At 48.3% G+C, this 17,416-nt stretch overlaps 1 protein-coding gene across 10 annotated transcripts in view; it reads right to left on the reverse strand.

The window, feature by feature from the left end:
• The window catches only part of LOC117207417 (mitogen-activated protein kinase-binding protein 1), a 79,129-nt gene that overhangs the window by 20,861 nt on the left and 40,852 nt on the right, over positions 1-17,416 (reverse strand). For 9 of the 10 annotated variants that reach the window (XM_033447622.1, XM_033447624.1, XM_033447621.1 and 6 more), the window contains one exon: positions 3,593-3,684. In XM_033447622.1, the coding sequence (XP_033303513.1) occupies positions 3,593-3,684 (92 nt within the window). Of the gene's footprint in view, positions 1-3,592; positions 3,685-12,841; positions 13,009-17,416 lie in introns of those variants that run through there. The other variant, XM_033447623.1, reaches the window with a different exon arrangement.

Genomic DNA, 17,416 nt, shown 5'->3' on the forward strand with positions numbered 1-17,416 from the left:
TTACTTTTCTTTGCGCACGATTTTCTCCGGCAATTAATGGACTAGCGCGTTTATTCCTCTATCGGCTCTGTCGATTAAACTCGCAGCGCATCTGGAACCTCGAAACTGGGAAACAGAGTAGATCGAGAAACCGGGAAAGCGGAACTTTCCTTCGTAACACGATACACGCAATGTCAAGCACTTTCTAACCTTGAAGTCGAGCTCTCGACGATGTCGTTGCCAGATACGCGATCCACCGCTCCAATACGTCCAACCGTCGTCTCTCGTCACCGACGAACAGACCTCGATACGTTCAAGGACGCGTGGCCGTTCCGTTCGATCGAACGCGAAAAATCGACAAGCGGTAAACGTCGTCAAATTTAAAAGGTTTCGCGTGATCGTTCGAGGCGGTTTGTTAAATCGCGAGCAACAGCGAGCCGAGCTACGATCGCCGGACAGCTGCTGGTCGTAATTGGTGTAACGCCATCGACTTTGTATCAACGTGTTCGTGAAAGTAGCGGCACGCTATCGGATAACGTATCGAGTAGCCGCTATTACGGTTGTCTTTAGCGCGTACAACCGGTATCATCGCGTAACCGATCTGGCGTTTCCTACGCGATTAAAACAGGACGAAAATCGATGGTTGGCGAGATACGTTAACGCGCTTTGATATCTCCAACGCTGGATTTATTACCAGAAGGAGAATTTGACGAGGAAGCGGCGAATTCTAACTGCTACTAACCGCGATGACATAACGAGATCGGCCGGAGCAGCGACTCGAACGGTAGCCAGATGCATCGAGGAAAATCGAGCGCGGTGCTGGCAAGTACTCGCATGCTAACGGCTACTTTCGACTCGGGGAAGCTTTGTTCACGCACGCGTAAACACGCGTATGCGCGAGGAATCTCGCCGAGCTCGTTACCATGCTCGTGCTCGTAATTACGCTACATTACGTGACCGAAGAATCATAATTCCGCTCGAGCTGGTAACATCGCGGCATCGATGCTAACGAACGTCTCGTATCGGCCTGTAAACCAGGCCGATCGAGTCGTCGACGAAACGAGAGGAAAGAATCGGCGTGGCTTGACGCGGCAAAAAACGCGTACACAACAGCCAACGGGTGCAGAGGTTGCCAGGTCGATCGAACGATTTAATTGTCGCCGACGCTTATCGTTCGAGGTGGATCTCCGACACAGAATCTTTTGGTCCATTCACCGCTCTCTTGACCCGATTTCCGAGTACCGTACATAGCTGTTTGCTCGTTCGCTTGCACCCGACGTATCCGCGACATGTACGTTCTCGACGTCCGGCTCGATGGCGCCGCGGATTTAGGCGACTCAAGTAGCACGTGCGAAAATCACGAGTTCTCGCTCGTCGCCGTGCTTTCTGTCAAGCGACGCTTGATTACGCGCCGAGTTAACGCGTCATCCTACTCCGCCGTTTTTCTCTATCGCGATCGTAATTAGCGATACAATGGGTTAACGAGCGCGCGTCGCTCGGCGAATACGCTTTTTCTCTCTAAGCGAGCAGGCCATCTTGTTCCATCGTGTTCCTTCTAATTGATCGGTCGTCATCCCCGAGCTACAGAGGGGAGTCTCCCCCAAGGACACCCTAATATTCCTTATGACACACCGTGAAGTTTGACGGCTGACTAGCTTAACCCGATCGGAAGCCAAATGTGTCCACGAAGCAACGCTAAATTGTCCACGAGAATGAAACGAACGAAACTTTTTTAGTTCTGATATCTTTTTAATTAACCTTCTTTAAACGAGACCAAACGCGATTTAATTGACGCGCACTTTCACGCGTATATTCGATAGAGGAATTACTTTGCCGAAACTTTTATTCAACGAGCATTGAGAATAAAAAAGTTCCGTTGTTGCATTAACGTCGTCGAACCGAAACGTTTCTTTTCGTCGAGTCAACTGTCTTTTCCCAAGTTCCGCGAGACGACGAGTTGCGTATCCGTTACGTACAGTCGCGTACTGCACGCGATAATTCAGTCCCGATCGTCGATCGATCGCGGAGAAAACGCGAAACAAATGGAAAAGCGAAGAAGCGAACGTCCATCGCAGGCGAGATCCAGCTACGAAGCGAATTTCGAGGAAAAAGCCTGGGAGAACCGCAGAGGAGCGGCACCACGTAGCGCGGTCGAAATGCTTGTTTCTTGACACGCGATACCTCAGTGTCTTAGTCCACAATCTTCCGATCGCACTTTCGCCATTCTTCCATTCATGGCGCGAGCCTTCTTTTCTACCGTCCGCGTTTATCCGTGACCGGTAGAATCGCACGTGCACTTTTTTACAGCGCCGAACAAAGCGCTAACGAAGATGAACTTTCTTTCACGGTCGCCTTCTTCCTTCACGGCCGGCGTCTGACAAAAGTTCGGAACGCGAGTTCGAAATATCGCACAGGCGAGTGCGACGATGTTCAAAACGTGTTCCGTGCGAGTTTCAGGGAGAAAGAGTCGCCTCGATCGGCGAATCGGAACGACGTAGCCAACCAGCAGCGGTTCGTCTTCGACTTTTAGCCCGACGACTCGATCGATCGTTGAGAGGATGTTGAGGCGAAGGATATCGCGGTCGAAAAAGCGAAAAGTCGAACGGCGAGAAACAACGGATCTGGGACACGCGCGCGACCAAGCCTATCGACGTTTCGCAAGCTTCCACCGACCAGCGAGCATCTTTATCGAAATATCGCGATCCGATATCGCCGATCGAGATAAAGCCGCGCTTCCGTGTGCCGCGCGTTGTGCAAAGGATCTCTTCTTTCTTCTGCATGCTCGTTCCCACGAATATCGACCGACTTCTAACAACTTGTCGGATTTGTAATACGACCTCCTTCCTCTTTCATTCCGATCACGACCCGGAGTCGACCAAGTTCTCCGTCGATCGTCGTTCATTGGGTCTGTCGAAAGTTGCGAAAAGCGAAACGATTTTTAAAAGTCGACCTTGCTACTTCTACTTTCCGATTACGGTTAAATAGCCACGGAGTTCACCGCTCCCGTTCACGCGAGCAATTTCCTTCGCGTAGAAATAAACCGTAGCAAAAGTTTCGATCTCGTTCAAGGCGATACGCGATGCGAGCGCGATCGTCGACGAGCGCCACTCTCCCTTTTGCCCGGTTCTTGCGGCCCCTTAACCCACCAATTACTTTAATTCCGCAATCGATACCGGCTATTATCGGCGAACGATTTAGAGCTCGACGGACGATGGCAATAATTTCGAGGCTGCAACGACCAGACTACTAACGTCGCGACCGAGCCGATCGACCACGATGTTTCCAAGCGTCGCGTCTCCAACGAGAGTATCAGCGCAACCACGTAGCCTCCAAAGTACCGCGGCGTCCGGAATTCTAATCGCCAAACCGAGTAAACGCTACGAGTGACTACAAGATTGAAAAGGTCGGGCCCGAATCGCCACTTTCCCTACCGATATAGGAAACCAGGCTGAAAATCGGCGAGAAATAGGGTCGTAGGAGGAATCGCGAGATTAGAATAGGGTTAGGAAAGAGGACACGGGTGCGGATGGTACGCGTAACAGAGTTGCATCGACGTACATACAATGGAAGAGGAATCGATGGAAGAAAAGCAAGAGACCGGACTCGAACTTACCCGGCAGGATAAGCGACCAACTCGCTGGTCGCGTCGCAATCCAGGGCTGCATTGCTCGATACGGTTACTCCGAGAACGCGTTCTAGCTTGATCTGAAACAAATTAAATACCAGGTTACCTTTGCGTTAAAGATGTTGACGTTACCTTTTCCTGCCACTTTGCGACATACTACAGAAATATTATTTCTCGTCGCTATAAATCTGCACGTCAAATTCGTAGGGTATCTAAACTCGTAAGAGACGCGATTCGCCCTCGGACATTTCCTATTGTCGTGTGATGCACGGTGTGACGTGTAGTCGTTTAAATTAATTATGGGACGAGTTAATTTAATTAGCTATATTTACAGATATGAGGTGTGAGTGTTGTCCGTGATACTTGAGATGCTGGCTGTAGATATCGGCTGCTGGGGTACTGCTATTTTTCTTCTAACTTAGATGCGTGGAAGAAAAATAGGACTACGGGCACCGGGTCCCGAACGTTCGTAACCCAAGGTGCTAACCACTGCGCTACCGTCGTCCGGTAGAAGTTAGTGTCGAGTGGCGGTATTTGTTGTCGAGTGCCGCCACAGATATTTTGAAATGTAGAATACAAAGTTAATCGCAATCGATGATATTCGTTATAAGACTGCGCGATACTGCGGTGCTGATACTAATTGTTACGCTGATTCGCTAGACCGATTCGTTATACTTATTCGTTCGACTGACTGACTTCTGAAGAACATGGTCGTCTATTTATACTTGTCAAGGGGAGGTACCGAAAGGTTTGAACTTGTCGCAGGTTGTAGGTTGCACGTAGCAGCGAAATTGCTTTCTCCAGAGTTAGTTTATTACGTTATGCGCGTCGTACAGTGTCAATCATCTGCGGCAAAACAACTATGTGAGGAATCTTCGTATCGAAACGTCCTAAGACGCTTACGCCGCTACAGTCGATCGATCAAACCTATCTCAGAACATGACAACGTTATCCGGACTCTTTATTATATAAATCTCACATCGAGGATATCGGGGACGTTCGACGCTAATTTTTAAGAATTACTTGGACAGCAGCTGTACAGTGCCCCTATACAGTTTAAGTGTAGTTTAATTCCCACAATTGCGACGGTGTTGTTAGGAGTTTGAATCCTGCACGTTCTTAGAGGTCTCGTAACTCGTGCATTTCATGTAATATGCCTATCCGGAATAACGCGAAATTACACGACGTCGCAGCGTTTATGCATAACGTAAGCACGACTACCGTAACTGTCTCAATAGGACGATGAATTTCGCTAACAGCGTCTATCACAAGGTTGATATACTCGGTGAACCTATGGAATCTCTGAGATTCTCCCCCTTAACGCGTTTACTGCCGCGTCACCCATATTCGGGCGACAGCAAAGTTTCTGATCGGTATTCGGGAGACGCTTATTTGACTACTTGCGAAGAATCGTCGTAGGCATTTGAAAAGATATTTCACAGGAAGTAATAGAACTATTGTATGGTTACAAAAATAATAGGAAAATGGTTTATTAAGAAAATCATTTAGGATGTAAAACTTTAAAGCATTGTATACAAAGCTGAGGTTGGTCGGGACAATTTGGACAATAAGTTGTCGCAGCAGTCAACGTTTTAAGACAGATTTTTCAATGATTTTTTATTCTATACCTCAGCTACTTCTTCCAAATTCTCGCTTATTATTTCTTTTCTATTTCTATTGTCTCGCGTTTTACCGTCTTTCCCGCCGAATGGATTTTTCTTTCGCCCGTGAAAGTAATAACAAGCTTTCATGACGAAACTGCAGAATCGTAGATTCTCCTCGCCTCCTGCTGCTCGTCTTTCTAAAGGAATTAATTTTAATCTCGAAAGGCGCGTTACGTCACCGATGAATCGCTCGATGCGCGACGATTAAACTCTCTGTGTGCTGCTGGTTAACGCGTAAGTACCTTGCAGCAAAGGATTAACGTCATACGTAACGAATTTACCACTTATTTACTTACGCGAGTGTGTTCGTTCGCATGCATCTGCGCGAATGACGTACGATGTATCTAATTAGAGACAGCGCAAACTGCTATTTGTGAATTACGATCACGTTCGTTCTCAATCACGGTGATACCTCGCGATGATCTGCGATTTTTCCTGATCGCTTCTGACCGGAGGAGAGATATAACTGTACATCGCGTAACCTTATCACCTTTACATCGACGATATCAAATTAATACATTACGGTCTTGAAATCGACAGGAACAACAAATATCTTCGAGACGGAATGTCTTTAAGATGCCGATGTAAGATAAAGAAAAGGAAATTCAACTGTTTTTCATTTTTAACACTTCGCCGATCGATAGCCTATTAATCGGCTTTTCGCTAGCGACAATCTTTCTCGTTATTTGAGCAGTAATTTGTTATTTAGTAGTAAGGTACCTCGTTCAGTTGCGTCAGTTGCGTCGCTTTGTGAGCCCCCACAATTTTACACCAGTTTGAAAAACGTACCGTTCGCGATGGACGAAGAGAATGGGGTATTGGAGAGTCTAAACCGAAACAGAGCCGTGGCCAGGGAGAATCTGCGCCTGAGCTGCCGGTCGGACGTGCGTATTCTGTTGAATCTGTAGCGGTCGGTAAGGTGTTAAGATACCGATATAAGACAAGGAAAAGAAAATTCAACTGTTCTTCATTTTTAACATTAAATAAAGTAAACTAAGGTTATACGCGGATGCCTTTCTGCACGCTGTATCTCGAAATATTGCAGGCGAAATAATTCAGAGCGAAATAAAAGAATTACGATCACAGCGAGCGAATTCACTCGCGAATAAAAAAAGTGTCACGATCGCGAATAAGGTTACGTCGCTGTCGCGATCGTGACTCTGCCATCACTGCGATAATAAATCACCGTCGGCGATTTTCCACGTCGTCTCAGTGTCGTCTAATTGTTTCTCTATGATCCGCGATCCGAGAATCGTAAACGGCAGCTGCTATTTTCGACCGGCTGCATAATCGATAACCGAGGACTCTGTCATTGCCTCTGACCGGCCTCGAGGCTCTCTCGTCGAGCCTTTCGAGCGGCTGATCATCGAGTTGCGCGAAGATACTGCGACAAAGAGACAGACACCGTGTTATTTATGGAGGAAGTTATCCGGAAGACAGAGAATGGCAGGGGAAGAGAAAAGCCAGGGCAAGTGGATACGCGACGCCAGCGTGGAAAATTCGCTCGATACGCCACTGGGGCATTGATCTGGAATGGCTCGCGAAGGCGGAGTTTGTTAATACAGCGTACTTCCGTTTTTTTTCACGGCTGTCGGCAAAAGTTCAGAGAAACTCGTCCGATCGATATCAGCAACCCGCTGTACCGCGGCGTAACGAGAATCTTACGTTCCACGTTCCCCATCGGGAATCTCGTTCGAAGCCGAGATTCACAGCGTGTGGCCGGTTTCTCTAGACTTCTACACTTCGGACTAGCGCCGTCCAAGTCGTCCCCGGGAGACAAACGCCGCCCCCTTTCATCGTCTTAACGAATACGTGGCGCGTTTCATTCGTCAGGCCGCTGGTCTTTTTTCGCTAGGAAAACGCCAGCCTGTCATGGTTGGCTTCTTAGCATCGCGCGATTTCGTCGGCGACGAACGAACGCATCGCGCGAAACGACGTTTGAAAGGAGAAGCACACTGGAACTTTAGACCATGAAATTGTTTCGTCGTAAGACTCGTTTCGTGACTTTCGGTTGCCAGCGCGTGCCGACTCTGGCGAATCATCGGCGTTTAACCAGCTACGTCGACGGACTCGATCGTATCTCCGACTCCGAAAAGGTCCGCTGTTTCAGCGAAAATATTCGTCGGTTAAGTCCCATTTGCATCACGCAACTATACTCGAAGCGACTAGGTCTCGGTCGAAGCGATCAGTTCAAAGATAGAAGAACGGGCTATTTCTGGTCGAACGACTACGAGTCGTTTCAACTCGACCGACCCCGGGTGTCTACACGGGCAAATTCGAACAATTTAAAATCGATGGACGAAAAGTGGCTGAACATAGTAAACGAGGTTTTAGAAAGCAGCAGCGCGTCTTAGCCGCAACAACTTGGTAGATGGTTCGCGACTTTCCTTCGGGCTCCGACGAAAAGCTACTCGCACCTTCTCTCTCTAACGGCCATCCGTCTGTCGATCGTTCGTCGCAATTAAGTTCCATCGAGTCAAATTTTTCGCCAACCATCGTACCGTGTCGTCGTTAACTTAGGAAACCTAGCGACGAGTTCGTCCTAACGAGTGTTCTAATCTCGCGAACCGTATCTGGGACTAACAGTCGATACTCGAACGATTCTCAATTGGTCGTTGTTGTTCACGTTCTACGTAAAGTCGGGCGACTGGCGCGAATCGGAACTCGAGAAACCGACAAACGTCTTACCGCTTACCACTTAACGAATCATCGACGATCTATCGAAGAGAATAAAATTGCCAACGCAGAGATCGCCCGAGCCGTCGGGATACGCGCCAAACGACAGGGCGATTCGTCGCGGTTGCGCGATCGTTGCGTAATCGCAAAGTCCTCGTCGAAGATGACTCGTAACGGTATAATTAAGGGTGGTTACGCGTAACAACTTCCGCGATTCGAGAACGCTCCGTCCGCGTTTTATGTTTCTTTGCAGGCAAAAACCTGCTCCCTTTTCCGTCGACTTTCACGATGAACGACCAGCGCGTCCAACGATCGTAAATCGAACGGCTGAACGAGCAAATCGACGTTCTAGAAGCGGCGATCGCGTTATAGCGGTTCGATGCGATCTCCGCGCGATATCCGCAGGTTCGTCGAAGAATTCCATCGAACGAAGTCGGCGCAGGTTACGCGACACCCAGGGACACTTACGTTTGTCTCATACTCCGCTCCGTGGACGATCGAGATCGGCGTAGGTAGAGAGGAGAACGCTACCGCGACATTGGTTCGTCACGCGAATGACTAGCTCGGTTCGCGTGGGAGGCCGAACGATATTATTCGCAAATGTTTGGTGGAAAAAATCGCGGATGCAATGATAAAGGATAACCTGCACTACCCATAACCATTTTCACCGTACTAACACTAGAACTATCACGCCAGTCAAATTGATTGGTTTTACAATTTTATTTTTAAATTCCTACCTCGTGTTATATTTTTTTCCGCAATGATGTAACGACTTTCGCAACGAGAACTAAAAGAATAATATAATGAATTTTATTTTGTTCAGCCAAAATGACTGGTACTTTTCAAAGTGTAAAAGTGCTGTAATCTGTTTATCGAACCCTGATTAACCAGCTTCCTCGTTTTCTACAACTTCCCACACGTTTTTCAAATTTTTACCGCGTATCGTTCGATATGACGATATCAGTTATCAGGAAGATTCTTAGATGCCAACACTAGAAACACCACAGCAGTCAAAATGACTGGATCTACAATTTTATAAACGTGTCAACCCTCGTTTAGGGATCCCAGATGGATTAATAATAGCAAAAATCTACTACGTAACATGGTGTTACTTCTGTAAGAAAGTAATAAATCAATAAATATACAAATATCCTTTTATTAGGTGTTTTTTAAAGACCAGTCATTTTCACTGGTTTTGGTAGAAATAGCTTCGTGTTAACTATAGTTCTAGTATTAATGGAACTGTCCATCTCGTTGACTCTGTACACCGTGACGCCCATCTTTTTCGACAATCGCATCGTCCTCGAGAAGCTTCTTGCAACGTACACTGTAGTTGCTATATTCATCGCGATTTTCAAACCTCCGTTCGTACGCCTTTCTCCTACTCTTTTCCCTCTTTTGCGTATATTTGCGCGTGTAATTTACCTCTTCTCGCGTCGTATCTTTGTACGAAAGGGTCTATCCCGTTAAGAGGACAGTTGAAGGCATCAGCGGCGTTCAACTGACGACTGGTCCCATCACTTGTTCACAGAGTTTACCGAAAATTTACTGCTCAAAACGATGAAAAAATAAATTATTTAGAATTTAAAACTGCCACACTGATCAACTTCGCTGTCTTCGCTCGATGAGATCCTACGGATACGTTTTCGAGTATGTCCTATTTGTATACTTTGATCCGAATCATCAAGATCCATTGGGGCAACTAAATTGTAGTTTACATTATAAAATTGGAATATTTTTTCAATTTGAATTTGTCAAATTTAATCAAGATCGACGGTACACTTACTCATAGTGACAATTAAAAAGAATTTCACAACAAAAGTAAGACTCGTTTAGAAAATAATAAATTGATATAAACGAGATGCTGACAAACGGGTCAAACGTGATCTCTCACATCTGAAGAATACTTAGCGACTGAAATAAAAAGCAGTGGCAGCGCGTGTAATAATCCGCGCTTCGTGATAGAACACAGTCGTCCGATTGCGTAATAATCCGCGCTTGGATGCAAACATGGGTTAATAACAACAACAAACGCAGAGAAAAGTTCTTTCCGACGGACTACGTAAAAATGAGGAAAAATGAATTCTTACAGCTGGCAGTAATCCGATTCGAATGCGACCAAAGTTTCTCGTTCGGTATTCGTTCGTGTCCCGGCGAGTAGACTCGTTCGCGTCGCGGGTAAGTAGAGTGATCCGAGAATCTCGAGGAATTAATTCGCCTCGTTAAAGGAAACGAGTGTCGGAGGAGGGGAGCGCGACACGCGAAACGATTCGAGCTTCGGAGAAAGTATAAGTAATTTCTCGCGGGGTGAAACCTTCCATCTATGAGCGAGCAGCTGATCGATCGCCGCAATGACCAGAGAAAACCACGACAGGTAGAAAGGGAAGATCGGAGCATCGTTGTGTGCGATTAAACGAAGAACTGTGTCGCGCGTGGCGTACGAATATCTGGCCGCGTGTTCTCCGTAATTTAACAAACTCTCCAATCGTTACTGCCAGTCTAACGATTTTAACGGTCGCGTTCACGGATAGCTCGACTCGGACGATAGCGTCTCTCTCGAACGTAGAGATTCTCTCGATGGATTTTTTCACGGCTAGAAAACTCGAGCTTGAATCGTCGATTTCGAGACCGATCGCCAACCTACACCGTACAACGTCTATTTGGTCCTCGTCCATCTACGACGAGTCCCAACTTTCTCTCGGTCGAACGCGTTCGATCGGTAGCGGCGTATCGAAGCTACACTAAATTCTTCGACAATCCGCGACCAACCTACGAAGACGAGACGACGAAATCTCCGTTGGGCAGCTCGGAGGGAGACCTTGAACGAAAAGTCGGCGAACAAGGCCGAGAGTTGGCTTATTGGGATAGAAATACGGTGGTTTCGTTCGGAAACGAACGCGCTAGTGGTGTCGACCTACGCTCGTCGATCGAGAGGTTCGCTGGCGACGTACACCGATTGCGTTCAGCACCAGCACGGGACCATGGAAATCGTAACGCGGCGGATGTGGGCACGAGAACGCGCGTGCCACGGACTTCTGTCTATGTACATCTATGGTCGTTGGACGGAAGGTTTCGCAACGACCACCGTAGCAGTTGCCGTGGTCGTCGTTGTTTCGCGGAACACGCGCTGGAAAATGTACCGGTGTCGTAAGTCGCAAGGTGCGCGAGAGACCGGCTGTGCATACGAATGCCATGAAACAGCCGCCAGGCACTGGCTATAAATTTCACCTTTGTCGTTTGTCATCGGCCGTCGCGAGACGGTTATCTGATTTCCGGAGTCGCGACGACTTCGCGTCAGCGCGCGATGGATCCTCGTCGGCCGATCGAAGCGATCGTTCGGGCAATTTCCTCGAACGACGAAAGTCGTTTCAGAAGCGCGGTATCATCGGCGCGAACGCGTAACTTGTCGCGAAACCAGAACCAGTTTCCCGCTGCGAACGAAAAACACGCAAAAACAGCGTCCGCCGGTGATTGATCGCTCGCTGACCGGATATCGAGGTCGACGATATCGCGACGGGTTCGATGCATGAGGCTCGTTATCTCGACCGGTCGATTAACGATCGAATAACGCGCGCTTCTGGTGGAACCGGTTGCGACGCTTTTAGCGATGATCCAGTCGGCGTCCTTGCGCGAGAGCTACCGACACGTTAACGTACACATTAGCCGACTTTTTTTGCGCGTTTCCTCGTACAGTCGTCTTTCGTCGCGTGCCTCCACTTCTCGGGGTCGCGACTGCACGCTTGTAACGCCTCGTAACGTCCAAACGAAAGGGAAACTCGCGCAGGAGATCCGCGTCGTTAATTTTTTCATGGCGGCGGATCGCGATTAGCCGAAAGGCTCGATCCTCCGAACGAACGAGCGAGCGCGTCCCGCAAAGTAAATAAGCGAGTTGGAGATTTCCTGTTTGGTTAAGCGCGCGGCTTTGTTCGTATGTAGGTTGCGTTAAAGTCCGTTGCAAAACGCGGTATTTGTGCACGCTCCACGCAAGGACGACGAATAAACGACTGGTTCGCGGACCGCGGCTGTGTATGCAAATGAGCGTCGTTGCTGCGTAAAGGTGTCGCCCACTTGACGCGACCGATATCGGCGCGATCGCGTTCCAAGCTCGAGAACCGTACCGATTCCACTCGTTTCGCAAATTCGTCGTAAATTCGTGTGCTCCTTTCGTCGACACCAAGTACCAACGAAATCGTCGACGAAAGGTTTTCGTCGCTAAGCGGACGACGACAGTCTTCGTTTAATTTTCTTTTTGCTTAATCGGGCTTCGTTCCATCCGCGAAAACGTCGAACAGCGTGGAGACGGCGTTCGTTGGCCGTCGATGCCGAAACGATCGAGAAACCGCGTTCATTTCTCTCTTAAATTTCTTTTGAAGTTCGTCCAGGAAAGAGTCGAGGCCGGATGCCAGCTCGTTGATCCGGAAATCGTATGGTTGGCAAGAAAATTGGCTTTACGCGATCGATAGCCGAAAATTCGCAGGAATCGTCGATTCGAATGGAAAAGTTGTAGGGGAAGTCTGTTCCGGCGTACACCGATCGAGATAACGAGACCGACCCAGATCCGTTTCCAATGAAAAATCTGCTGCAATCGTGTGACCGATTCCGACGTTATCGCGAATCACCGTGCACGTTGCTACGCGTTACGCGACGTGTTCTATCCTCTTCTTCGTCTTTCGCTCTGTTGCTTCCGATGTGAAACGCCGGTATCGCCAGTGCCGGAGATCGATCCACTAAGCAGCATGGTCGACGAAGGCGGTCGTTATCAACGCCAAATCACGTACTTTCGTCCGATCGCCGCCGCCCGATTAACACCCAATCACCGTAATTTTCTCTGCTGCGCTCCCCGGTCTTAATTCTACGTGACGCAATCAATAGCCAAAAAAAGAAAAACGTCTCTTACACGACTCAGCATGATTCGCGTTCCCACGGAACTTTCTTCGAATCGACGAAGCGTCTTCAGTTCACGGGAGGTTCCATCGGGAGACGCGACCAATCGCAGAAGCACCGAGGGACCAACTGACTGAGAAGAAAAGAACGCACGTACGGACAAGACGTAATCTGCGAGACTAATGCGCTGAAAGCGGCTATAGTCGCTGCATCGCGATACACCGTACGGTGACGTAATCTACGACCGACGGAAGACAAGGTCTCCTTCGTATAATACGAAACATTACGCAACACGAGCCAGGGTTCGACGCGACTCAATGAAAAGAGCCGACAAATTCGCGCCTCGATCAACGATGCCGTGCACGCGTCGTGCACTCTCCTCTCCAAGTCGATGGTCGACGACGAGCCGCGGCTCCGAGAAACGAACGCCCCGAGCTTCTCAACGGTTGCGATTTCGTTTGCGCAAAGTTCGTTAATGGTACAGTTTACTTTGCAAACTGCTTCTAGTTGTGCCGGTACTCGAGATACGGAAACAGTTTCGCCGTGGCATAATGCAAATTTCGGTCTCGACGATCGCAATTTCCATCTACGGTGCGCCGGAATAGTCGCTCGTAATGCAAATTGCACCGGTCGGCTGGCCGACTTCGACGGAGATTGCAACGGGGCATTCGGAAAGAATTCTCCGCTAACGGAAATCCTATTTTTTGTTTTCTTCTGCCAGCGAGAACGCCGTCCAGCCAGAAGACGTTTTAATAGAAAAACATATTTAACGATTCCACGATATTCCAGTCGAGTATTCGAGGAACGTTTTCCACGACGACGCGTGACTCGGCATGCGTAATTTTGCACGGAACACGCAGCATCGTGGAAGGGATAATGCCTGTGCATACGCAAAACACAACTCGCGACGATGAATCTTTCGAAGGACGTAGCTAATCGCAGCCGACGATAAATATTTAGCTGCGAGCGGAATCGCGCCGCATCTTACTTCATCGAGCAGAAAGGGAAAGACGAAGGTGAGAAGTACGATTGAACGGATAGTTCGCGAAAAAAGATACAAACTCCGTTGTTTCGACCAAAACCGAGGAAATGCGCGCAAAAGTTCAACTTTGGCGAGAAATTCGTAAATCTTCGAAGCGGGTGTCGCGAGGTGTGAAAAGTACAGGGGGCGTGCAGCGTGTTCTCGCGGAGGAATACGCGACGAAGAACGGTTTCAAGAGCGTAGCTTTATTCGCGATAAATATTTATCGCTAAACTCGTTTGAAACGGCCGAGGCAGAGAAGGCTAATTAAACTGCTACGTGCGTAGCCAACTCCACGAGACAGCGCTTCAAATAATTCATCTCCTTGGCGCTTCGAAATTGCGCGATGCGTTCCACGACGTTCGAGTAGCATATTTTAGCGAACACAAAAGGAAGAAAACGATGCCTTCGAGCTTAACGCGATTGCTTCACGGGTCAATGACGCGTCCATTTCTTCTTTCGTAGCGTCTGCGAGGTCCGACCGGCAGTCGCAGTTCTTGTAGGAAAAACTGAGCAACGTTCGCACGCCCTTTGCCAACGGGAGCGTGTAAAACGGTACTCGCTGAAACGCGTGCTTGATCGGTATCGAGCGGAATTTTTCTCCAGCCTTCGTCAGGAATATCCCAGCCGACAGATCCGTCGAACGCGTGCGATGAACGCGATATCTGTCGGATGAAAGAGGTAAAACTTGGAGAGGAATCGGCAAACGCGGGAAGATCGTCGACGGATAAAGCTAAGTTCACACCAAAGCGTCTGGAAAACTGAGGGAACCGATCGCCGTCGGATATTTTACCTCGCCGCCGCATCTATCGCATCGCGTTCTTTCCGCGAATGTGCCGTGCCTGTTCACCGCATTTTTTCCGCCTTTTTCATCGTGTCGTTTTCTCGCGATGGAACGAATCTCGGCCGTGAGCGATCGCCGCTAACAAGCCAAGTACGATAACTTCGTGTCGTGGAATAGAATCGACCGAAGAAATTTGTTTGCAACAAGATGGGCTTCCGTTCGTTGCCACGTGCTACGATCGATCGCGTACAAAATCATCGAGCGAGATTTCTCTCCTTCTAAAAAGTACGACAAAAACGACGTGGGTGAAAGCGAACCGGATGGCGGAGGGTGCGACTCGCACGAGGGCTGGAGGAAAGTCGCATGCACGTATACGTATTCGCGTTACCATAGCAGATCGATCTAACGGGCCATTAGGAGTTTCGTGCAAGACCGTTTTTCCCCGCGTGCGGCGCGTCGAGTCGCGGCGTGTAAGCCACACCCTGGTACAGTTATACCGCATCGGCGAAGAATAAGAATAAGCTCGTACGCGAGTGAGAAGGCTACTACGGCAGACACGGCCGACAAGCGCGTACAACGGTTGTTAAGCGAACGCCAGACACGGAAATTTACGCGTGCTTCGACGATAAACGCGGCTTATCGCGCCGTATCGATCGATTTATTCGACCGCTAACCGGGCCGATCGAATGGAACTCGGGCACGTGCACCGGCGATTCTTCCCATCTTTCGATCTCGCTGATTACCGCGTTAATGTCCGCGACGTTTCCCGACCACCGCCAGGCGATTAATCGCCCGTACAGCCCGCATCATCCTCGCGGAGAAAACAGAGTCGAGGAGAACGCGTTGGATCGGTTATCAACCGGTTGACCGATAGAGCGCGTACGTTTCTGTTCGCGTAGGGAAAAGTCGTGTGCCATTTGAACTATAATTAGCATTCGAGAGTCGAAACTCCTTCGATGAACTTTCCACGACGTGTTCCTATACGTTTTCGTATTATGCATCGACGCAGTCGTGAGAACAGATCTAATCGGGACCCATCGACTAGCTCGCTTCCGCCATGTATTCTACGTACCTATTTATTCGTCTATTTATCGACCGGTTTGCCGATCAGCGCCATGGACCTCGTGATTTAAGCCGCGTGTCCACCCGAGAATAAAGCTATTCCTGACTCATTCTGCCGAGTATTTCTCGCAGGTGGGCGTTCATAGCGACTATGCGACTCAATCGATCAAACAAGACAGCCACTCTCGATGCGGTGTCCACTCGCGAGAAATACTCTCGAGGGTAGCTCGCGAAACTTCCACCATCAAATGGACGCGTATCTCTACTCTCCTTCGTTTCGCCATGGCTCGAAGCTTCGTTCCGACCTCGGGGAAAAGCATCTCGCGAAACAACGAAATTCAGCGGTAAAAAAGGGAACGTACATCTACTTTGCTGTGAAACGCATGCCCCGGTTGAGGATAATGGCCGCGTTGGTGCAGCAATGGCTTTAATTTACGCTAAGGAACCCTATACGACGCGGTAGTCTCGCCGACCGCGACAAAAAGTCGGTTGCCTCGCAAACACGTATTTTCTTTCACTTCCCGAATTCGTTCGCTCGGCCACCACGCCACTTGCGCGCTTCTTATTCGCTAAATAACTCCGTTAAAGACCCTCCAATGGATATCGTAGTTGTAATCTGTAATCGCGCATTGTTTACAGCGAGGTCGAGCTAGCCATTTCGCGTTGGAAATGTATGTTTATGAGCCGGGTTAGAAGGCTAAATGTTAACGCTAATGGTTTAGCTGGAAACGACGCATTTTACGAGGCGATGATAATTGAACGCGACACGCGCCCTATCGAAGGGACTCCGAACGTTCTTCGCTGAAAGTGGTTCGAAGGAACTTGTTTCAGGTTCGCTCAATCGTATCGTACCGTACCATTTATTAAAGGAACGTATTTGGCCATAGGACATTTTTTTTTCAATAAGTTACGAAGTGGTTGCAGGAGTTTGCAGACATCTTCTATAAATTTATAATAAAAATTCATTTTCCCCGGTAATTGTCTTACATTTTTTTTTGTTCTTTGAGCTTTCAAATTCGCGTATTGCTCTGAGATTATTTCTTCCGTTTTTTTCCATGATGTGACCAAGATATTTTACTGAACTTTTTGCAAAATTACATTCGGCCAGTTTCAATCGGAAGCCTTCTTTCTTAACAGCTCTCGTCAACATCTCTGTATCCTTGATACGTTGATCGAATGTTTCGGAGAAAACTAAAACGTCGTCAATGTAGTTTACGCAAAACTCTGCCAGTCCGTTGCTTCTAAGAATGTTCGCAAGTATTCTCTGAAAAATAGCGGGGGAAATGTTCAATCCAAAAGGTAAATATCTCGCGTACAGAGATACACGAATATCAGACAGACGAAAAAGACATACGCAATATCGAATCGTCATCCACAAGCCTATACAAGGCTTGCGTTTCAACGAAGCGGTATTCGCAGCAAAAAGGTCGAGGCGGTCGGCGTAGCGATTGGCACAATTAAAGATACGGTACGACGAGTCCAACAACCGTACCTTAAACGTACATTTATATATACAGGGTGGTTGGTAACTGGTGGTACAAGCGGAAAGGGGGTGATTCTACGCGAAAGAAGAAGTCGAAAATATGGAATAAAAATTTAAAAATTTAACAACGATCTACAGTGAGATCCGTTACAACGAGACGCGATAAAGTGCACGCGTACCGACCGAAAATTCAAAGTCGATTTTCTCGCGAACAAAGCCTCGAACGACACATTTTTAT

The sequence above is a fragment of the Bombus bifarius genome, unplaced genomic scaffold (assembly GCF_011952205.1).
Source record: "Bombus bifarius isolate JDL3187 unplaced genomic scaffold, Bbif_JDL3187 scf7180000008030, whole genome shotgun sequence".
NCBI lineage: Eukaryota > Metazoa > Arthropoda > Insecta > Hymenoptera > Apidae > Bombus > Bombus bifarius.